At 51.4% G+C, this 23,227-nt stretch overlaps 5 protein-coding genes across 5 annotated transcripts; 4 read left to right on the top strand and 1 right to left on the bottom strand.

The window, feature by feature from the left end:
- Positions 1 to 8,126: 8,126 nt before the first annotated feature.
- On the bottom strand, positions 8,127 to 8,834 carry POX_a00642 (uncharacterized protein; the record flags this gene model as incomplete). Its single annotated transcript, XM_050109581.1, has 2 exons — positions 8,127 to 8,371; positions 8,675 to 8,834. The coding sequence occupies 2 exons, from the start codon at positions 8,832 to 8,834 to the stop codon at positions 8,127 to 8,129; spliced, it is 405 nt and encodes a 134-aa protein (XP_049973349.1).
- Positions 8,835 to 13,154: 4,320 nt separating this feature from the next.
- POX_a00643 (uncharacterized protein) lies at positions 13,155 to 13,861 on the top strand (the record flags this gene model as incomplete). The annotated part of the gene is made up of 2 exons (XM_050109582.1): positions 13,155 to 13,188; positions 13,269 to 13,861. The coding sequence occupies 2 exons, from the start codon at positions 13,155 to 13,157 to the stop codon at positions 13,859 to 13,861; spliced, it is 627 nt and encodes a 208-aa protein (XP_049973350.1).
- Positions 13,862 to 14,881: 1,020 nt separating this feature from the next.
- Positions 14,882 to 16,840, top strand: POX_a00644 (uncharacterized protein; the record flags this gene model as incomplete). The annotated part of the gene is made up of 1 exon (XM_050109583.1): positions 14,882 to 16,840. One exon carries the CDS (start codon positions 14,882 to 14,884, stop codon positions 16,838 to 16,840), a length of 1,959 nt encoding a protein of 652 aa, XP_049973351.1.
- Positions 16,841 to 18,713: 1,873 nt separating this feature from the next.
- On the top strand, positions 18,714 to 21,353 carry POX_a00645 (uncharacterized protein; the record flags this gene model as incomplete). The annotated part of the gene is made up of 1 exon (XM_050109584.1): positions 18,714 to 21,353. The coding sequence occupies one exon, from the start codon at positions 18,714 to 18,716 to the stop codon at positions 21,351 to 21,353; it is 2,640 nt and encodes an 879-aa protein (XP_049973352.1).
- Positions 21,354 to 22,194: 841 nt separating this feature from the next.
- On the top strand, positions 22,195 to 22,740 carry POX_a00646 (uncharacterized protein; the record flags this gene model as incomplete). The annotated part of the gene is made up of 3 exons (XM_050109585.1): positions 22,195 to 22,352; positions 22,473 to 22,562; positions 22,650 to 22,740. 3 exons carry the CDS (start codon positions 22,195 to 22,197, stop codon positions 22,738 to 22,740), a joined length of 339 nt encoding a protein of 112 aa, XP_049973353.1.
- Between the last annotated feature and the right edge of the window lie 487 nt (positions 22,741 to 23,227).

Consider the following 23,227-nt stretch of genomic DNA (forward strand, 5'->3'; position numbering starts at 1 on the left):
AATACCTCGGCATTCTTCAGCGTTCACTGTACATCCCCGTTCCTGTCTGCTTGTAAACCAGAGACTGTGGAAGGACAACCCGATCACCCCATCAAGCAGGCGTCCTACTTGGCACTTCTCTACCCTACTCTACCCTAGCTTCGTCAACCCCCCACACTCATTGCGCGTCACAGACTCCATGGATAAATGACTCGACAAATCCTGCCCTTTGTCGTAACTTAGCGCCAACCAACCCCCGCAATCCTCGGACGTGGTTGGTGGGGATCCGTTTCATCATCGTCTCAGATGTCAAGGATGTCCCGTCATACACGTTGATTGACAATGGACAAATCACAGTTTCCATAGGGGCCCGGGTGAGGCGGGGGATTACATCAGTTGAAAAGGGGTTTAGGAGGGGGGTGTGAGGCAGAGAGAGAATGGCGGTCCCTTGGAACAGCACTTTGTCGATAGGTTTACATTGACATGGAATCGGTAGATTGGAATGAAGATTGGCACGCTTGAGAGCTGCATACCTGATGGTAGATATATTATGAAACGTCTCAGGATTGGAATTGTGTTTTACACACCCATCTGATCCCGACTTGTCAACAACTGTGAATCTACGAAACGATATTTGAATCCACGAGTTATGGATGGTTTTTATTGATGACTACATTTAAGACGGGAGTTATGAAGTAATCGATCCACCATCTTCGGCCTCATACCTCCATACAGTAAGATAGCGAGTCATACCCTAATACCCCATCTGGAATGGAAACTGACAGCCCAGGCTAAAAAAAAATGGATGAATGTAGTGGCAAATATCACGCGCGCCGAAAACGGTAGCCGCTGTCCCAGCGCAGTTACATGACCCCCTCTCTCCCCCCACACTTCTTGTCATTGAAGGCTACGAATAAGGTGTCATCTGCTGCAATGGGTGCCGCATGCGGTAATGACTTGGTGCTTATCTTGTACAGTACATACTGTAGGTACGAGGTAGTAAGTACTGTCAGTACTGTAGATCCCTGTCCAGGTCTTATGAGGTGTGTAGAAGGAGACTACGGGCTTTGTAAAGCCAATTGGCAATGGTATGCGGTCTCAGTTTCTGGCCGCCGAGTGGAATAAGCGAGGCTCTAGGTATGTGGGTGGGAGTGGTGGTTTAACAAGGTGAACTCTCGATAAAGACTCCATATAGACATCATCCGTGTCAATCGGCTGCTTGATTCGGGATGGACATGAATGATGGCATGTGTCAACCATGTTTATACGATCTATAGATCTGAACCAAGGTTGAAGGTTCATGATTGATTCGGTGGAAATTGTCTACTGTACCCATCTATCTACATTGTATTCTTGCAGGATCAGCAATGGCGTTTTGATCGGGTGGCAGGTTCTAGAAATATTACTGTGCAACTCTCGGGATATGGATGTAGTCTGGTGGTTCTATTAATCTACTAGGGTACCCTTGGCCATACTGTCTACATCAAGATGTAAGGATATAGTCGGGTGCTCGTTGAACTGTGAGCTTGCGATCCGAGATCGACATCCAATAGGTATTCTTCAACGAATGTCCTTTTCCCAGATGAATGCTTGCTCGTGACAAGATTTAATCCCATCCACAAGGTCTCGGTTCAGCTTACCCATCCATCCACTTGAATGACCCAGTCCGATCAAAAAGAAAAACAAAGGGGGGGGGGGGGGGGGGGGGGGGGAGATGAGAAAACCTGATCAATCTCAAGAATCTCTTCTCCTTCCCTTGCATCTCAGATGGCACGATCGATCTTGAACCCAATCCATCTCTGACCCACGTCTTTAACACGATCAAGAATGTACAATGAACGTATGGGATTGCGTCCAAAGATCCTGAAAATCCAGTTCGGTTGTGGCCCCAAAAGGTCGAACCTTACATGGTCCCGGCCAAGTTGGGGTTTGCATCACAGTTTGAGGGGGGGATGCAAGACATCTGCAGCCTCGACGTGATGCATCACCCGCTCGACGTGTCTCACGCCATGCGAACTCGTCGCGAGTCAACGAAGTTCAAGGTGTTTCTGTTCTGTTTGTTTCTTCAATTTTTCTTGGTTCGATTTTTGAGAGGGGGTGGAGGTTGGAGGGGAGGAGATCATTCGACGAGGTGTACAGTTGGATGATTGTGGATGGATTGTTCTTTGATGGTTCATTCCAGTGACACCGTTTTCTACCCATCTATTGGCCCAGTCTCTAGGGTTTACCGGGGGGAAGAGTTTGGAGTTTGGATAAATTTCCCATTCCCCTGGCTAGAAGCAGACTCTTTTATACTTTGTCTTTCTACTGTGCTGTTGTGTCTGGCTGGCTGCTGTTCTGTTTTCTTGTTGCTTTGTTTTTGCTTTCCTCGTCTTCCGGGGAATCGGGAGGGGTACAAGAAAGATTGAGGAGGGGAGAAAAGACAGTCGACCCACACGTAAGAGAGATCATCGCCTGGTGTTTGAAGGTTGGACGGGGATATCCAGATAGAATGGTTGTTGTGGTCGATCATTGCCTACGAAGCGAAAATGCCTCGCCTGCGCAGAGTTTCTGAGAGTCCCCCCCCCCCCCCCCCCCCCCCCCCCGGGCACGGGCAGGACAGTATGGTGGTATGAGAGAAATATGTTCAGGCTGATCTTCACTTGGAGGACTCACCGTGGTGATCTGATGGGCCGCATGATTGTTGACATGTTGAGTTTTCAATTGTTGGTAGACTGTCATGAACGAGGACTCTTTTAGTTTGACTCGAGTCTGATTCGAGATGGTTCGCAAGATTTGTAGATACCAGCCCGTTGACGAAATTACCGTAAGGAATTCTGCTGGCAAACAAAACAGAAAAAGACAGAGACTGGCATTGCGTTCAAACGCATCCTCCCAACCTGTGTTCTCTACACCTCCATCGAAAAAGCGGGTGGATGTTGAGCATGCCATTTCCATCTTCTGACCTTCCTGGTGGACAGTGTAACCTCGAGTGTCTGAAGGGGGTCCACCCTTTGCTGCCCTCCTTGTCCAGCCCCAAATCCGGGGCGAAACCACAAATCGTGGGGGATCTCCAAGTGGACACTTTTCTTTTTTTTCCCTTTCGCAATGTGGAGAGGAGAAAAAGTCACCTGAGAAAAACTCGGAGACAGCCGCGTTGCACGTCGAGTCTAACCCATTTGGGGGGTTTGGCGTGTACTCGAATGTTCACCGTCGATGGCGTAGGTGGACAGGATCCTGTGTTGATGGGAGATTTTGTCCAGTCCTGCGATATCGATCCTGTTTCCCCACTAGTGCTGCTTCAAAAAGGATAAAGTAAAACAAAAACACAATGACAAAAAGGTTGAGCCTAAACTCCCGAGAGTCTCACGCCAAGCACGATTTCAATGGGGCATCCAATCCCCCGCCACAACCAACACCAGGACAGATCAGATCAGCCCGCTGCACGCTTGCGCTGCACTACACCAGGAGGGAACTTTCTCCACACACACACAGATTGCTGGAGCGTCTCATACTATGGAGGATGGGACAATCCGAGCCCAACGACACGCGACCCGAAAAGTCTATCCCAAGAGGAGGAAGATTGCGCGCGCGCGAGAGTGTGAGACTGGAGCGAAAAGGGAGGTGAGGGGAAAAAATGAAAACGAATCGTATTGGCACGATACCAATGACGACAAAGGAAGCTGGACAGACAGGAATCCTTCGAAACCTTGAGGTTGGGGGGGGGGGAATCAATCGAGTCGACTGGTGTGTGGAATCATCCAGCCCGCCCTCTCGGAGTCATGGTGATGCGATCATGGCCTGGGTCAGACCTTCGTCATCCGGTCCCGGACAACGGACAACGGAGAACTTTAGTAGAGAGTAAGGATACATGAGGATGGAGTCAAGAACTCCTCTGGAGGATGTACACAACTACAGTGCCTAGACCTACGCAGGACTCTAGTGGACAGTCGAGGGCGACGATTCCAAAAAGAGATTCCTTCCGAGCCAAAGTGATCTCATTCCAATGATCACTATCGACCAGTCTCGGAATCCCATGCCTAATGAAGGATGTTGCGACGTCAACATCGTCTTGATCGTGATCGCACACTGATTGTCCAGTGTCTTTCCCCCTCCTCTCGTGTGGAAGACACACTCGGGTTCTTTGACACAGAAAATCGTCGCATCTCCATGACAGCAGATCCCCCGCAGAGAAGAGGATCCCCGAAACCGGAGTATCCTCGTCCATCACCGTCCAGCACCGTCCCTCATCCTTATCGCATACACGCTTCATTCAACCGAGGCACCTTCTGTCGTAACAATACCTTCTCTCCCTTTCCCGGGCCTTTACTATGTTGATCAAATGTCCTTCTTTTTTTTCCCCTCGCATATCATCCGAGCAGTGAACCTAGGCCGACTCCCAGTATCATTCCTGTACGGAGAATCCACGGACCACTGACAAATCTCAATGTTCGTCGGATCATGACCGGAGCTGGTTCTGGTTGCATGATTAGTGCTCACAAATTCAGCGAGACTCCTCCGTGCGGAGACGGCGTGGGGACAACACAAAAAAAGGACAAATCCACTTGATCGCGTGATTGTCTGATGATCAGGGTCACTAGGTCTGCCCTGCAGGTCTTGACCCTTTCGTGGCTACTGTCCGTGGTCTCTACACGGACTCTTGAAGGACTTCTGGTCTACGGTTTGGGATCGTGATCGTGCGGGGGTGGGTCCCTTCATGATAGGCGCAAAATTAGGTGATAAGGATGAACCGTGGATTTGATTGATACGAGCCAGTCAAGCTCTCTCTCTCTGCCTGGGTCTTGGGGGTGATGTTGCGGCCCTTGACTGGAGTATACTGTGTGTCTGTACTGCGTAGTGAGTACTGTAAGTTGACTCCCATAGCCCCCCCCCCCCCCCCCCCCCCATCTTTGAAAGAATGGATCTCTCAAAACCAAACCCGACTTGGATCAAAATGTGACCCTTTCATCCCAGTGGTCTTATCGTGAACGTGGGTCGACGGGACTAATGATAAGAATGGAGTGTAACCCTGAGATGTATGTACAGACCTATGATAGTGTCCATTTTTGAACACGGTTCCTACGAATCATCCTTTACAAGTCATGAGTTCCTCAATTTGGGACCCGGACATACGACCAAATCCGGTAAAAACAGACTCTATTCACCAGTACACTCGGATCGTGCATAGCTCCCTTGGTACAACGGAACCACCAGCACAAAAAAGGGACGAGCCTGGCCGTTATCACCACATCAACCAGGCAATCCCCGCTTTTCCAACACTAAACATTCACAGTCCCTTCTACCCCCAACCCTTTCCCTTCTCTTCTCTCCTTATCGACCCGTCATATTTCCCCCGGGATGGTCTCTATGCTTATCGCGGGGATCGGCAGAGATGCGGATCAACTCGTCAGGATACGGCTTATTTGGGAATTCACGCTGTTGAAGGAGATTTGATGAAACAAAGGTCCGACTGGGTCTGTTCCAAGTTGGATCTGATCTACGGAATGAGGGATGAGTTTCGGGAAACATCGGGCTTTCCACAGTTTGAGGATGAGGACGATCGTCGGACGGTTTGAGGTTTTTTTTTCAAACGTTTTATATTGTATTTGATTCGGATTCCCGTTCCGGGCATTGGCAATGAGGTCTGCGGTTGGAATTGATAGGGCAAGGAGAGGTACGGGTAGTAGGTACTTGGGATTCTTGACTGGTTGCGTATGCTACATCCGATATGGTAGAAAGATAAGTACATATGTACTATGTACATCCATCATCGAGGACGAGGATAGACCGGATCCCGATAAGATAGCGACAAAGTGAGATGATCATGCGTACTGAAGGGGGGCCGTATCTGCCTCCTATCGATTTTCATCAATGTTCCCGTCATATCTCGAGTCCAAATCAATCCGATGCAATTGAAGAGGGCCAGCGATCCCACCCGGCCCAACCGGAGGTATCCCATCGCAGTCCAGAAGATGGATGACTAGCTTATCTCAAACAATGAAATCAATCTCCAGTCTGGAATCAATCCCACCCTCACGAAAAGAAGCAACGCTGGGCAACTACGGCCCTGTTTCCATATCAACCTAAGTACAACTTGTCGAAAAGTTTACAATCCAAACGTCACCACTATCCGTGGCCTACGTAAGCATACTGCGACCGTTTCTCAACACAAATCCCCCACCTCCCACAGCATCATCTTGTACGAATCTCCAACGACCAAGTGTCATACCAGAAGTAAACGAGGATCCACTACTATTCCACGCTCAATGCACTACTGCCACTCGGTTTGTTGTCAGATCTCGCCACAGCAAAACCCGAGTGCCTGGAAATCATCATACGGCGAGGCGGGTTGTCAGCAGGACCGTCTGATGTAGCCAATGACGGAATAGCGGGAAGGAGGAGAGACAGGTAGTCCTTGTCCATATTGGCCCAGCCCCGATAAACCGTACGGGCATTTAGTGAACGACGACCGAATCACAAATCTCCGCCTCGGAGAGTGTGGTCAGAGCTTTCTGTCAGACGACATGCTGAGTTTGCTTTTTGGGGGGGGGCTTTTGCCTTTTTGGTCGGGATAGGATGATGGTGTCGGTGTCAGGTCGTCAGTTTGGGGCCAAGTTTGGGGTGTGGCTTGGGGCTGGAGCCGGAGACGGAGACGTTTCCGGTTCAAATAGTGGATAGAAAAATGTTGACTGCCATGTTGCGAGGGAAAGGTCAAGTCGTATACTATGACTAGGGCTGTAGGGTAGGGCTCTCGAAAGCAGAAAGAGAAAGTTCATTGATATGAGGGTATCTTGACAAGTCCCTAGTCCAAGGCGACAATTCTAACATGAACTGGCTATTCTCTGTTCTTGACGATTAGGGTCAATGCGCAATCACAATTGATATCATCAACGCCATTCCCTACCTCTATCTTGACTAGAAATTGGGTAACAAAAGGGGTTGAACTCGTCGCACGCCATCTCATATTCCAAGCACAGCATCGATACGTAGTCACACTATCCACCCCATTCCAATCCATGCAAGCCTGAAGGGCCCGATTTGATCTTCGTGGTGGCGTCCCAAACGGATCCGTACGTACAGCAAGGCCTCCGGGCGACTGCTAAGATTGCTGGACTAGGTATGTAATGTCAGGGAGTGCGCAACACGAAAATGCTCATGCTTTGCCGATCACGCATCTAGGGTATCCTTTCACAACCCGAGGTTCAAGCCGGGCTGACATCAACTGATATATTTTAGACCGTCTTTGGGCGTCGTGCAGCTCACCAGACGGGAATACAGTCTGCAAATATCAGATCGACAGAGACTCCTCCCGTCTCTACTTGATTTTTCAGGACCACACTTAGTTCACACGAAGATATAGGTACATTTTCTTTTCTTTTTTTTCTCTCTCTCTCTCTCTCTCCGTAGAATCTGTAGAGGCGGCTGGTGGTACCTTATCTTAGGTTAGGCACCGCCACTGGGGCTATGTAGTAATTCAGTTGAAAGGACTACGTGGACGGGGCTAGCCTCATCGGAATGGATGTACATGTCGACCGTGAATGATCGACTCGCGATCCGTGGATCATGCTTACTTCAATTTATGTTTCCGCTTTCCGCGTTCGTCCGACCCACGACTCTGCATCTTTGAGGGCGGCGAAAACGGATGAATGGAACGGGTACCTTGGGAATAGGTAGGTTGTCTACTGGCTGTAAAGTGTAATCAAATGGTTGATGGCATCCATTGAACATGACTTGGTACTTGAACTATTGGATGTAATAGCTAAAGGTTGATAAATAAGACCCTGGAGGTAGGCAATAGGGCAAATTCGAACGACAACCGCCGGCGTCAGCATTAATTGGAAGTATATGGATACACTAAGCTCCTGGTGACTCTGCATGTGCTGACTCGGGGTAGCTTAGTTGAATATATCTATATTCCAGGGTTGCCGGGAAGACAAGTATCAGAATGGCGGATGAGATTGACCGGTCGCGAATCGAAGCCGTGCACGACACGCATAAAATATATCCAAGGTTGCCGTAAACGTAGACCTGCATATCATAGGCGTTTTATTTGTACCCTCTTTGCTGTGATCAATGCATACATACACGGAGAAGAGCGCTTGGACCAGACAGCGGATAGGACAAAGGCTTGGGCAGGTGCTGGACCATACATGGAAAGACTTTTCGATTCAACAGTACTTGTTCACTTGCGAATTGCAATTGAAAACAAAAAAGAGGAAAAAGAAAAGAAAAAATGGAAGGAGGAGAATGTTCACAAATGTCGCTCTCGTCAATCTTGGAATTGCCTGGCAATAGTGTTGAAACACTTGAACCGCTCGAGTCATGTCATTTCCAAGGCCGATGGGGTAATGTGTATGTTCCGTGCTAGAGACTCGAGAGACTCGAGAGGACCACGAGACACTCAAACGGAGATCTGGAAATTTTCATCCATCGCGTGATGCTATCTCCTAAACACCATCGACCGCCCTCCCCCCCCTGAAAGAGGAAACCTCAGTACCATTTCCTGGCACTCATCTACACTGCCAAGTCCACAGGGCTACTAGACCCACGCCTACTGCATAGAGCTCTTCCCAAGAGGCATGATGAAAAGGAATCGCTCCGAATCAACAAGAAGGACCTCCCTACTCCACATTCACTTTGGTGGGATAAAGGTGCAAGTTTCTTGGAAAACCCGCATCGTCGCTGCCCTGATCCTACACTGCTGAACCTGAGATACCTGAGATCGGGATGGTTTTCTCTTTATGCCCAACCTTGTCTCTGGTCAAGACGGGAGAATCCACTTCGCTGCAGACAGGGAGGGCCAGGTGGAGTCCTCCAGTGGTTGTGCAGGGCCCACTGCAGTGCCGGGCTTGGGGACCTCGATCGGCTCGGGTCATGCAAGGACAGGAACCGTGTGCCGGGCAATCTCGCAGGGAGCGGTCAAGCGGTGGGGAGGAGGAGAGGGAAACATAGGAAGAGAGAGAGAAGAGTCATGCTCGTGGACGGTTAAGGACTCGAGGCGCTTGATGTTGACGTGCAAATTCCTTCACCGCTGGACGGCGGTCGATGCTGGACGGTTGGACCCGGCTGAGTGGGGATGGCCGTGCAGCGTTTGAATGTCCGATGCAGGGCTTATGTGGTTTGCTTTTGGTCCTATGGGATAGATTCCTGTCCCCTGGACGTGACTCGGATGCACGATAGCCAGAGAGTCAGATGGGAGGGCTGAGGTGGGGTAAGGGTCTGGGAGAGCGACGAGGGTGTTGGGCGACTGGCTCGCAGGATTTGGTCGAATGCCTTCTTTTTTGGGGGTAGAGTACGAGGAGCGTAGTACGACAAGAGGTCTAGTGGAAGGCTGGTTGAGTACGGTGAGATGCAGATGCCAGCCCACGGCCGGAACGGAGTTTGACGTACTCGTGTAATGTCCAATCTCTTCTTGAGGGATGTGAATCTCAATCTCGAGTCAGTAGTATCGACTGCCACTCTCGTCTCTTGTCCTCGAATACTAGGCAGGATATGGACATTGACATACAGTGGCAGGTAGACTGCATAGTTTGTATCTTCTCCTCCGTCTTCGCCGAATAAAGTACATCGTACATAGTGCATACCACATTAACAAATAGTTGTGGGAGTAGTGACACGCTGACAGTGCCATACTGGGTATACGATTGACACAAGACGCGTGTTCCGCCATCCACAATCATCAAGATTACAACATATGATGCTATCAAAGGGATCCCGGCATGTTCTCACTCGTCGGACCATCCCCCATTGCACGAGCCCGCTCTTCACGGACCACATGTCAATGGAAAACTCAGGTCAACAACCGTCTTGCGTAACCCTTTTCACGAGGAAGCCAGTCTCAGTCAACTCAACCAGCCCCTCCCCTCCTCTCCCTTGATCGAACCACCACCACACTCCATCCGAGTATCGTTTCAGATTCATCCGGCAAATCTGCCAACCACAACTTGGCAGATCTGTTCATCTGGAGTTGGTCATGTCTCACTGGACCTGGCTTTTCCCGCGCGCCAAAACCTCGATCTGGGACCAATTTCACGACGTGGTGACCAAGGAAAGGCAAGCAAGGCAGGGGGGGTGCACAGGAAAGGGGGGGAACACTGGCGCGGGAATGACTCCAATTCTGATCTTGCGAGGGGTCGTGTCTTTGATCATGATCGACACTTGACACCCGTTCTCAGCTGTCAACAGAGGTACAAGTACAATCATCGTCGCGAGGATCAGACGGGGTGCAGAGATGTGTAGCGCGTAGATTGAGTGGGGTCTCTGATATGAATCGGGTTGTTGCTATCTATGGTATCGGCGCGTAGATTGTCAATCAGATTGGGGCCCGTCCCACACACCTGCAAAGACAACGATCTGCCCTGGGGCCGCTCGGTCGCTGGCGCTCATTATGTTACAGAGTTAACACATGGACGTTGGGGGAAGATGTCGCAGGTACCAGGATGAACTGGAAGTCATCAATGGAAGGGACGATTGTTCAGACTACTGTACATGGCAAGGTCCAGAACCTTGAATTTTCACTACAATCGCATCGGGGGGGGGGGTTGCAGCTTTTTTCATTGCAGGTACGAAGTTATGCATACAGTGTTACTACGAGGACTAATAGTAGGAAAGACTCGGAGGTGCCTGTGTAGTCATATACTTGGTTCATTAGTACTGCATGCCGCGAACTGACAGATGTACATCAAGGTACTGTACATTCGGTCCCTGAATTTAAGACCACGCCGACCAGGTTCCTCCTCCCTCTCCCAGGGATTGTGGTTTGATGGAGTCGGGAAGTGCAAAGAGGACAGGGTACGTGTTATCTCGGCATCCAACAAAGTTATGGGTCCTCAAATCATAACGCATCGAGGGGGGCGAATCAACCGACAAACTTCTGGGGGCCTGCAGCAGTCAGGCATTATGATCATTTACTATAATGCTTGCACTACTGCAGCTGCAGCAGCAAGCTGCAACACGCCAGCGGACTCGCAGAGGAATCGCAAGAGAAAGGCCAGAAAAGCAGGAGCTTGCAGCCCGGCAGGCCCCTCCCATTGCAAGCCCAACCACCAATCACAGAAAATCACGCCATTCCTAATTCATGGCGTCATGCAGGCCGGAAATAGTGTGGTCACCGGGTCTGCTGATTGGGTGGTTGCTCCAGACTCCGCTGCGTGACCCACCGGAAAGGGACTAGCGCGCCACCTGGATCCGCTTTGGGCCAACGACTCGCTCGCGCCAGGGACTTTGGTGTCATGCGAACCAAATCGCATCGGGAGAGAGTGGTGACTCAGTCACCGTGGCAGTGACTTGGGCGCAGGACGTGGTCCGCTCCCAACGGCGGGTACTCTTCTCCTCCCTAGTGAGGTTCTTCCAGGTCTCCCAGTCTTCGCCCATTCGCATCGCCCGTGGCACTGGCGGAGAGAGGAGGCGGTGTCGGATTCCAGGCTCTCTGGCAAGTCTGCCGTGTGTTGCTCACGGCCTACTAGCGCTCGGGTCGTCCTTCTGACTCAAACTTTGGGTTTCCGGTTCTTTGGGCGTCTGGCCTTTTGTCTTCTTGGCCCAATGTCCTTTGAATCCCTGGGTGGTCCTGACCCTCCTCGGAAGTCGGACGTTTCGAGTGCCTGTGTTCACTCCTGTTCAAGCAGTAAAGCATACTTGGTACAATAGACATTGTGCACCACTGCAGGTCCCGTTTATCTGCCGGGCTTACTACTCCATCCAGGTGTACAACCAGTATTACCCATCTCGCATTCACAAAAGAGGGCTTTCATACAGTCTCCGGTAAGATCTGTAAAGTATTGTATTATTGACGGCTGGCGCTTCGACCTCAGCACCGTTCACTTTTACAAGGCATGAGGGATGCAGGTTTTGACTTTCGACAGATCAGTACATATGGTCAGTATCCATATAGCCATTGCCCCTGTAGTGCATGTTTGGAATAACAAATCGTTGGTGACTCGGGATTAATTGTGGCCCTTTATTTTCCTCGAAGTTCAGGGAAGTAGCTCCGGTGCAGGATAATATATCTTCAATTCCATCAGAGGACGGTCGTCCAATTGTCGACTCGAGAGTTACAGCATGGCCATGGTACATACTTTTGGTACAGTTCGGTCAAATTGTTTTTTTTTTACTAATGTACAGTCAAGTCTCGCAAGTTACAATCGTAAGGTTGGAATGAGGGTATTCTCGGAAGACCGATGATGGCTGCCTGTCCCAACCTTAGTAGATACCTCTTCCAGTCCAGTTTGACTATGTGGTTGCCCCAGCGTGTTCAACATGGGGAGATTGCACCATCCGGACAGATCAAAGGCATTTGCCAACCAGCAAAGAATCGGCATGAATGCAGAATGAGAGACAGGCCCCCTTGAAGTGCGTCGGTTGGACTGGACGGGTCTTCCCCGACTCCTGGAATGCCTCGAAGGTTCAGGAGGTACGCGGAACAACAACGAAGCACGGAGGATAGTCCAACCGTTGCTGTACGGTATCATATGCTTGTTGCATTAATGATACCGCCATACCAAGGTCCGACAAATGAAATCACATATGTACACATTATGAGTAGGCATATCACAGCATGTCAATAATGCTGCTCCCATGGATATGGAGTGTCTCCTTTGACCGAGGAATCAGTATGTGGCGCAGATTCCTGCTATTATGGTGCCAAATGGGGTGAAATACGACTCGAGTCGTCGTGGCCGGGGGGAGAGGACCCGACCAACGACTTGTCGGTCCCGATGTCCACACTGGCACAAGTGTCCATGTCTAAGATTCTGGCCCTCCCGACATTGCTCTGCACGGTGGATCGTCCAAGTGGTCGTTATTTACTGGGTCCATCGTTACATGTTTCGACGGATGCGCCCGGTTTAGTAAGAGAGCATGATTCCGGTGTGGTGCGCCGGGCTCTTCAGGGTACAGTCTACCGGTCGCGAAGACACTGTCGCGAATATACAATGGACTCGAGGCACACGACTGGATGCTTGATGCCGCCATCGTGATAGAATCTGAAATGCCTCCCAATGGATCAATGTACGGAACAGCCTTCAAGACCGCCGGCCTCCTCCATACAGCTTCATGTATCGTACAGTGTATCACGTCATGGGTGTAATAATGCCGCCTCCACTCATCCACATCCAGACTGTGGTGTACTCCACCTCCCCCTAGTGTCCTTTGCCTTTTCCGCCGTATTCCCCCCGTATCTCTCATCATTGCCCATTAAAATGGCCACGGTCCTCGGCGTCGATCACCCACGAGGTTTGTGACCATACTGTGGTACCGATACGGTTACCCCCGTCTCTTCTGTCCCCTTCTGTCGGCCTCTCCCCACTCCCAAGATTGTCTGGTTCAACTGTCTCCACCCGTGACTCTGGTGACTCCTCGACAACTACTGTACATCCCCCATTTCAACTTGTCCGTTCCTCCTTCTGTTCATATCTCCTGCTTCGCTTTCCGATCATCTCCTTGTTCTTTCCTTGTCTACGGCTCTCCTCCTCTTCCTCCTCTACTTGTCCCCCTCATCTCTCATCGTCCGCTACCGCAACTCTTCTTCCCCTGCTCCTTTCCATCCTCTGCTCCTCGCCACCCCCGGATTGGTGATACGTCCGCCATTGCGATTCCTGTCCTCAAAGCGTCGCAACCGATATCTCCAACGTCCGAAAGAGTTGCCTCTTCTGCTCCGTCCACTCCATTCCCCGTGATCCTCTCCCTCGATTTCCCTATCGCTCTTCGGAATTGCAAAGGGTCATCGCTCCGACTTGTCCAAGAGGTCCCAAGTCAAGTATCGCCAGCGTCCCTTCACTCGGCTCAAACGATCTCTTGCTTGTCCCTCGCCTCGCCCACTACGCCTCTTAAGAGAATCATCTATACATTGCCGTCTCGGAACCTCGCTCCTGTGAGCTTCGACGACCGACTGACCGACCAGGAGTGACTCGACAATTGTGGGAACCTGGCTTTGAGTGCTTCGACGATTCCGACCCCCTGGAATTGAAAGGTGCTCCTCCAGGATCCCAAAGCCTCACTGCCTCGATTGAGAGTCTCTCTGCACGCTCTCAATTGATCCATCACCGCTCCGTGACAGCCGTCCTCGTCTCCTATCTCGGACACTCCTCCCTGATACCTCAACATCAACCTTCATGATTCATTGACTCAGCCGCTTCTTCTACCTTTTGAGTCCTGTCCATCCTCGATCTTGAACCCGGTGTTCGCGAGTCCCTTTTTTCGTTTTTCTCTTTTCAATCAATAAACCCGTCACGATCTTACGCAGCGCAAACTTGTTCTTTCTATTTCTCTTCATCTGTCCAACTCAGCCGACGTTCAACCTACTTTGTCCACTCCTTCGACAATCCCCTTTTGGTTTCTCATTCTCAACCAGGCCCGACGCCATCCAACCAGCCAAGAAACTATTTCAACTCCCAAAAACAACCTCTCAATGAGCACATAACAGTCTTTACACCATTTCCTTAAGCATTCCCACCTCTCGTCGGGTCTCAATCGCATCTCTTCTGTCCACCTTCGTCTCCTTTCGTCTATCTCTCTCATTTCCTTGCCGATATATTACATGACAGCTGGACTCGCTCAGAAGCATCTGCAACTTGCTCTCTGATTGCCTATATTTGCCTTGCTCAGTCAACCCCATCGTTGAGATTACTGGCCTGATTGTTCGATTCTTGTCTTGACCATTCCTCATTCCATTTATATTAGCCTGGTCGCTGCCTGACGCTCTTCTGTTCGTCTATTCTCATTTTCTTGTTCGCGTGCAACTTGCTCCTTTTTGTTCCATTCATTGAAGCGGTTCATAGACTGTTCCCGATCTTCATTGTCTGAGTCGTTTTTTCCCCCTCTCTCGACAGCGATCATATTTATTCCTGTCTCTCTGCATTCGGTCTTTGAACCCCCACCGTTTGGTCATCTTTAACTCAACCTTCCACGACAACTACCACATCACATCATGTCTACCGCCGTTCAGTGTCTCAAGGACAACTTTGTCAAGGGCGTCCTTTTGGATGGTCGTTTCCGGACCGTGGCTCCCCTCAATCATGGATCGTTTGGCATGGTCTTCCTGGCCACCGACATCACCACTGGCAATGACGTTGCTATCAAGTGTTTGGCCAAGTCGACATCAGCCGATTCGTCGGCCGTCGATGATCGCTTTGAGGAATTGGAGTGCCACAAGCGCTTCGGCTTCCACTCCAACCTGGTCAACTTGATCCACAATTTCGAGACGGAACACCACACCTACCTTGTTCTGGAGTACTGCGCCAATGGCGATTTATATGAGGCTATTCGCCTCAATCGTGGTCCCTTGGAGACCGAGCATGTCCGCGACTTCATGCTTCAATTGATCAGTGCTGTCGAGTTCATGCACGCGAATGGCATTTATCACCGTGATATCAAGCCAGAGAACATTTTCCTGACTCACGAAGGTGTCATGAAGCTCGGTGACTTTGGTCTTGCTACTCGGGAACCGTGGTGCTACGAGGGCTGCGTTGGTAGTGATCGCTACATGGCCCCGGAGCAGTATGAACCTGGCTCGTCTGGTTATTCTCCTGCTCAGGCTGACGTCTGGTCGATCGGCATCTGCATGCTGAACATCCTCTTCGCACGAAATCCCTTCGTCACGCCTACTGAGTCGGATGTGCTCTTCGCGGACTATGTTCGTGATCGACAGTCTTTGTTTGACATTTTTCCCAACATGTCCCAAGACACCTTTGAGATTCTCACCCACTGCCTGGCCATTGATCCGACCAAGCGTTCATTGGCTGAGGTCCGTCAGTGTATCCTGCGGGCCATCTCCTTCACCACCGATGACGAAGCGCTGGACGACTTCTGCACTGAGGACCGCGAGGTGGTTGCGGCTACTGTGAACCGTGAGCCCCTACGTACGCCCTCGATCCAGAGCCCCCACGTCACTCAGGGCGACTCTTTCCCGTGGGCCAAAGCTTTGCAGACCAGCCCACCACAGGCCATGCGTCAACTCTCTGTCATTCCCGACAACGAGAGCTACACCGAAGACCTCTTCCCAGCCTCCGAGGTCGGAGGTACCTCGTGGTTCTCCGTTCATGCCGACACCTCCTCCCTGGCCTCAGTGTTGGATTCGGCCATGGGTGATTCATTCAAGTCCATGCACTTTGGCCGACAGCGTGAATGTCCCCAGATTCCTCGGTCTGGCCCTGTTCCTATTACTGGATCTCTCCCTTGCCATGCTGCCAAACCTCTCCCGTCGCTCTCGATGGTGTTTGGCAAGCCCGGCAAGGACCAGATCTCCAAGAGTTGGAGTGACCTTTGGGATGAAGATGAAGAGGAATCGGAGAATGAGGCTACCGCGTTCCAGCTGCGCCGTGAGCAGAACTCTCGCAGCTGGAGCCAGGAAAGCCAAACCACTCCCATGCCAGGATTGCGCGAGCAGGACTCCGCATCCCCTCTTGATCAACTGAACATGGAGCACCTTCACATTTCAGACACCGTTGTCGCCCCTCGTGCCATTCCTGTGAAAGGTCGTGATATCGACAGCGACTCCAACACCTCGAACAGTACACCTCGTCCGATCCATCAGAAGCCGTCGTCGCCACGGAAACTGTCATCTCACGTTGACAAATGGGCCGAGCTGGGAGACAAACGCCGGAACTTCAAAACTCCCGAGCCCTTTGGTCCCCAACGCTCTGCTGGCAACTGGCGGCGTGACTGGGGCCTTGGCTCATCCGGATTCGACCACGGTTCTCGGACCAAGCGTGAGTCTCCTCAAGCCGAGCGTCGCCGACGCGCCTTCCTTGAACGGGACTGGCGTCACGATGGTGGTGAGGCGCACAGACGCTCGCCTCATCACTCCCCTTTGAAGTTCTCGGCCTACGATGGCAGCATTGACGAAGATCTCGACCTCGTGGGTGGATGGCATGATCTCCACCTGTAGCATGCCGTGCTGCGTCTGGGTTGACCTTGTCTCAACGTGATCCTCGGTCGAACGCCCCCCCCCCCCCCCCCCCCCTCATCTTCTCTTACACTCGTCGCAACGTGTCCTGTTGCATTTGGTCCTCTGATATTGAGCTGCGAAAAAAAAGTTCAAAATCCCATAAACTAATATCGAACAATTTCCTCATCCCCCCCCCCCTGCCTTGACCCCCTTGTTCTTTCTGTTCTTGATGTTCGAGTTGTCTGCTGGTGCTCCTGCCGATCCCCTTGGCCACGGATTGTGTTTTGCGGAATCCGCTGGCCACCCTGCTCGCAACCTGATTGTTCCCCCTCTGTCCCAATTTGTACCATATACGGTTGCGCGCAGGATGGGTCTCGGCTTCGGAGCACCGAGCACCCAAAAGATTAGAAGACGGAGTCCAACTGGTTGAGCACGGTGGTTTGTTTTTGTTTCTTGAACCTTCTCTTCTCTCTTCTTTTCCACCTTTGGCCACCACCACGACCATTTTTTATTTATCCAACATTTATTGCATATGGACTTGTGACGATTCCGAGATGAAGAGCAAAGATTGGGCGTTCGTCCGTGGGGACTCTCCCAGACGTGTCTTTTTGCGAGGTTGGAGAGTGGACTACTGTATCCGCCACGTGCACTGAACCAGACTCTTGTGTGTACTGTAACTAGTTAGGTCTACGCAAAAGCGATGCCCTCGCGGCCGATGCGGAACCACGCAACCTTTTTGGAAGACACAGACGCCTCTTGTAGTGCTGACTTGATCACTGTATGACTCTTTTGTAGTCCCTGTATTGGAGATTGATATTACCACAATCATTTCCACGCCTCGTTTAATTTACTCAGGAGGCATCGCGGCTGAAATGGATTCGAATAAGCCAAAGGTCTCAAGAAGAAATTGCATAGGTCAGTTGACCTGAGTGGGCAAAGAAGTTGACAGCAGCTCCAATTCCGCGCAAGTGAAGCAAGAGATCCCCTGTCTTCGTAGTCAAGTATCTTACCGCCCGACCCAATTGGGTAGTCCAGGTACAGATAAGATCAGGACAGCTTGCAGCGGGTCATGCACTTAATGCAGCTGGCCCAGCCGCAAGCTTTCGAGCACTGCGAATCATCCGTACGGACATCTGGTGGCATACTCGTTTTCTTCATCTCTCCTCCTAAATCACCTGTAAGCAACGCAAGACTTCTTTCAACCGGTATCGATCTGATTCCCATCGGAGAGCGAGTTCCTCAGCCATGCCACTGTCCGAGCAGCGGTCAAGCGGGCGGTGACCCCAGCCTCCGAACCGGGTGGATGCCACCCGTCCACGACTACCCCAAGCTTACAAGGAGCCTGCTCGCTTGTGGGCACCCTCAAAGCCTTCACGAGCCACGATCAATCTTTTGAATCTCCTCTGCGGGATCAGTGGCGCCCGATAGAGTGACTCCTCCTAAAGAAGTGGGGCTTGCTGACCGCAAGCTCGCGTGAATTCGATTAGAGCTCTATCTGTCCTTAGTACGCACTCTTAGCACTGGTTTATACACGCACACCGACACACAGACTTGACCCTCCTTCACACACGGAGACCTTTTTCCCTTCGTCCCTCTTGACGAAACACCTTGTGATTTCACCAAGTCTCGAGACTTCAAAGTTCTCGAGACCGACTCTACAAAATCATGTCTGCTACACAAGTAATTCAACAGGCTGGGACATAAGACGGCACAAACACTCATTGCGCAACACCCTCTCACAAAATTATTGTGTCGACACCGAGGCTGGACCGGGTGGCTGGAGAAGGCGAACGACTCCTCCCCAACTTTGCGCCCCAACTGTGCGCCCCAACTAGGCCACTTCTCATTTGTCGTCACTCGCAAATTCTGAAATATGACTATGACTCGGCGATCGTGGCCTACGTGGCTACAGTATGTGGCGGTGATCTTGGCTCTTTCAGCGCCCATTTGTGGAAACGGATTCCAGAATGCCGCTTCATGGGATGAAGGGATGGCCACACCTCGAGGAGTTTGTCCCGTGCAGTCGTCGCGGCAGGTCGAGGCGGATTTATTTCGTGATCCCACTTGCGCCAAGGGGACCAGGGACGGATACCAGGCACAAATGGGCCATGACCCAAAGAAGTCGGCTGTTAGCCAAACAAGCGAGGATAGGAGGAACAGCGCCTCCACAGTGACTGTCTCTACTGGAGCTGGAGCAGAAACCCCATCGCCTGCTGGAGGACATGAGACGGATCACGACGCGGACACAGATTCTCTCCTCGACGGCGCGAGTTTCCTGTCCTTTGAGGACTGGAAAAAGCAAAATCTGGCCAAGGCCGGGCAGTCGGCGGAAAACGTTGGGGGTGGTAGACGTGGAGTCGCGGTTGGGAAAGAAGGTCGGCGACAACCGGGTATCAACAATGCGTTGGACTCATTGGGAGACGATGGAGAAATTGAACTCGACTTTGGTGGGTTTGGTGCAGAAACCCCAGAGGCAAGTCCGACCGCATGGGGCACGCCTATTCCTTCGCAGCCGGTTATCCCCGTGAAGGTCGATGACCGTGGGGATGCTCTCACGCTGAGTCCACCTCAGCCAGATGGCTCGCGGCGCAAAGATGCTGGTACCACGTGCAAAGAACGATTCAATTATGCGTCCTTTGATTGCGCGGCAACGGTGCTGAAGACCAACCCGGAATGTAAGGGATCTTCCGCGGTACTTGTCGAGAACAAGGACAGTTACATGCTGAATGAGTGTCGCGCAAACAACAAGTTTCTTATTCTGGAGCTTTGTGATGACATCCTGGTTGACACCGTTGTTCTCGCCAACTACGAGTTCTTCAGCTCCATCTTTCACACGTTCCGCGTGAGCGTCTCGGACCGGTACCCTGCCAAACCGGATCAGTGGAAGGAGCTTGGTGTCTTTGAAGCCAGGAACACGCGGGAGGTACAGGCCTTTGCGGTAGAGAATTCCTTGATTTGGGCTCGGTATCTGCGAATCGAATTTTTGACCCACTACGGTCATGAGTTTTATTGTCCTATCAGTCTGATCAGGGTCCACGGAACGACGATGATGGAGGAATACAAGCACGATGAGAGCGTGAACCGGGCTGAACCAGAACTTGAGCAAGAAGTTGGCGAAACCGCGGATGAAATTGCCCAAACCGATGCTCCGCAGCTCGAGTATGCGGCGGAGGAGCCTCTCGCTGTGATCCCAGAGCGAGATGTTGAGGATCAAATATGCCCTAATCCTCTCGCAGAGGTTCTATCGTGCCTCTCAGGCAAATCATCTTTCTGTGCGTCCGGAATGTGCACTCTGGCCGAGGAGACTCTGGCTCGTAATGCGTCGCACGTTGCACCGAACAGTCACACAAAGATGCCCGTTGATACGGCCACCATTCTCGCGCCAGGCGAGGGAGCTTCCGCCTCGCCTTCTCACTCACTTCCTCCTCCTAAAGCGCCTAAAATGCCCGAAGGTCACCAGAGATCAGTCATACCAAAGTCTGCCGTGCCGACTCCCAAAGCTACAATGCCCGCCCCAGATCACTCTCAGCAAGATCACAAGACTGAAAGTTCCGGGAAAATGACGATGAACTCCCGCGAAGAACAGCAGAATAATGGTGCTCATGAACAGACCCGCCCAACTTCGACCCATCCGCCTGCGTCCAACCCAACCACACAAGAGTCCTTCTTCAAGTCCGTGCACAAACGACTGCAGATGCTCGAATCCAACTCTACGCTGTCTCTCCTCTACATTGAGGAGCAGTCTCGTATCCTCCGTGATGCGTTCAACAAAGTCGAGAAGCGCCAGCTCGCCAAGACCTCCACCTTCCTAGAGAACCTCAATAGCACGGTGCTTAATGAGTTGAAAGAATTTCGCGAACAGTACGACCACGTCTGGAAATCCGTTGCGTTTGAGTTTGAGCATCAACGCGTTCGATATCACCAAGAAGTGCGCTCCCTTAGTGCCCAGCTCGGTGTCCTCGCCGATGAGCTTGTGTTCCAAAAGCGAGTCATCATGATTCAAAGCATCCTGGTGTTATGTTGCTTTGCCGTAGTTCTCTTCTCGCGAGGATCAGTCGGTACATATATGGAGTTTCCTCGTGTCCAGCGCATCGTCGCACGGTCTTACAGTTTACGATCTTCGTCTCCGCCCTTCGAATCCCCGACCGCCAGTCCTGGATCACCCCTACCACCTTCGTCCTACCCTCAACATCCTGTCCGTCGAAGGAGCCTTTCAGATAGCTCTATATCGCCGGAGAGCCCGAGTAGTCCAGACGTGGCCTATGTTCCCCCCACACCTCTATCGGAAGCCACTCCAGAATTTGCAGATATGGACGAAGAAAAACGCCGAGCATCTCCTTCGCCGGAGCTGATGTCCGTACCTTCATTGGGTACACCTCACTTCCGCTCGCACAGCACTCCACCCGTGCTCAACACGCGTGCCTCGCAATCCAGTCTGTGTCGCGAGGATGAGGGCGACGTGGTAAAATCCTCGGACTCGAGCGATTCTGAAGACGACCCGCAGGAAGATTGAGGGAGGACATGACGTTTCGCTCCGCGGGCACGTTTCTTGTGGTCAAATACTTGCATTTGTCCACTAGTTGCAAAACTTGTGCTCTTGCCTCTTTATGATGAATTGCATGGCGTTCTGGGCATATGCTGAGCATTGGCCTTTCTTTTTTTTTTCTTGCTCTCCCTCATGATCTTCTTTTCATTACTTTCTCACTCGGTACTTCTTGTTCGGTCTGCATGGTTGGTCTACGATGAGATTTCCCCCCCCGCTTGTCTCTCATTCAGGGTCTTGTTGTACAAATTTCGAAGGGTTCCTCGAGCCCTGCATGACTTGGTCCATCACAATATTGCATCATACCTTACTGGAGCTTGTTACGTTATCTTTTCTCCAGAGGACAAATCCACCCCTGGTCACAGTAAATCCAACCCTCCTCACCAAAGAAAAACTTGAACTTCCCAAAACAAGGTCCCCTAACGTCAGGCCTGTGGAATGTCCACCGTACATGGATGCGTCATCGTCGATCATCTGAGCCCTGTTCAGGTGGCGGCGAGCATGGTCTCATTTGGCCATGGAGGTGTAATCATCAGCCAGGTTGCCGGGCCAACAATCAGCGGAAACGGAGCATTTTTCTCCTTCGGCTGCCACCAACAACACACGTTTTTCTCTTATCCGAACCCACCTCTTCTCCTCTTCTCCAACCGCTGCACCTCCCTCTCTCTCCATCTCCGCATCTCAGTGCTTTTGACGTCTTGAGCACAGTTGCCCAGGAACCAAACTCATCCGCATCGCTGTTGCTTTGAATCTTCCTCTGTTCCACATTATCTCCGTTGCGACAACGGTATTATCCACGACTTCTTTCACAATGGACTCCACGACGTCAACACACGCGCAGCCTCTGGCCGACCGTCCTACCAACACGCATCTTGCATCCTCGGGGGACAAATTCGACACCAAGTCTGATCTGTCATCGATGGATCATCACCGTCAGGCCCTGCAAGCCAAGTTGGACAGCGGCGAGAAGTAAGTCTTTTTTGCACCTTTTCGGGATCAGAGAGTTTTTGCGCCCGTCTGAGTTTCGATGGATTTGATTTTCGTAATGTCCTGGACCATCCGTTTCTAACCCCCTGGTTGCGTTTCTAGACAATCTAACGCGTATGTTTCTCCATCCGACGATATCATGAGCCCCTGCACAAAGAAGTTGAGCGACATCAAGAGCAAGCGCTTCAAGAAGTAAGTCTTTTTCGATTTTGCTCCAGTGGACGGTTTTGTCTATGATCGAAATAAAGGCAGAATTGGATGCTGACGAATTTCGTGCAGCGCTGGCAAACCTCAGTCGCTCTTTGCCAAGCTCGGCAAGAAGAGCTACGAGCAATCATCATCGGCTGGGCAGACCCAGGCCACTGATTAGACGGTCCAACACACCCAGAGCCTGCGATACCGAGCGTCTTGTGGACTTGACAATCCTTTCTGAACACGACCCCCTCTCGATCCCCCTGGTCTCTGGAGAAGCCCGATGGCTGGGGCGCTGGTCGCTTGACAGCTGTCCTAGAAGTGACCTCTCCCCGAGACTGTGGTGCCCTGAGGAGAATCCTGTGAGATTCACCTTTCAGGTCCTCCACTCAAGCAGGACCTGATCGTGCTGATTGTTTGGTCCCTCTTTGCAAGCTCGGTTGCTGCTACTGGGTGCATATACTTGGTTCATTGGCCGTGTCTGGCTTTTCTCTCTTCTCTTTTTCTTTTTCTTTCACTTCTGATGACCCGCAATGCCTTCTGACTCTCTTCTTTTCTTTCTTTTTTTCTTTCCTTTTTACTCTTTCTTTTCATTCATCCTTCTTTTGTGTTACTGGTTCTTTGTTCGGGAAGGGGTATAGGGCTCGTCGTTGGACGTTTTGTTT

This window comes from Penicillium oxalicum, chromosome I, assembly GCF_001723175.1.
Source record: "Penicillium oxalicum strain HP7-1 chromosome I, whole genome shotgun sequence".
Lineage (NCBI taxonomy): Eukaryota > Fungi > Ascomycota > Eurotiomycetes > Eurotiales > Aspergillaceae > Penicillium > Penicillium oxalicum.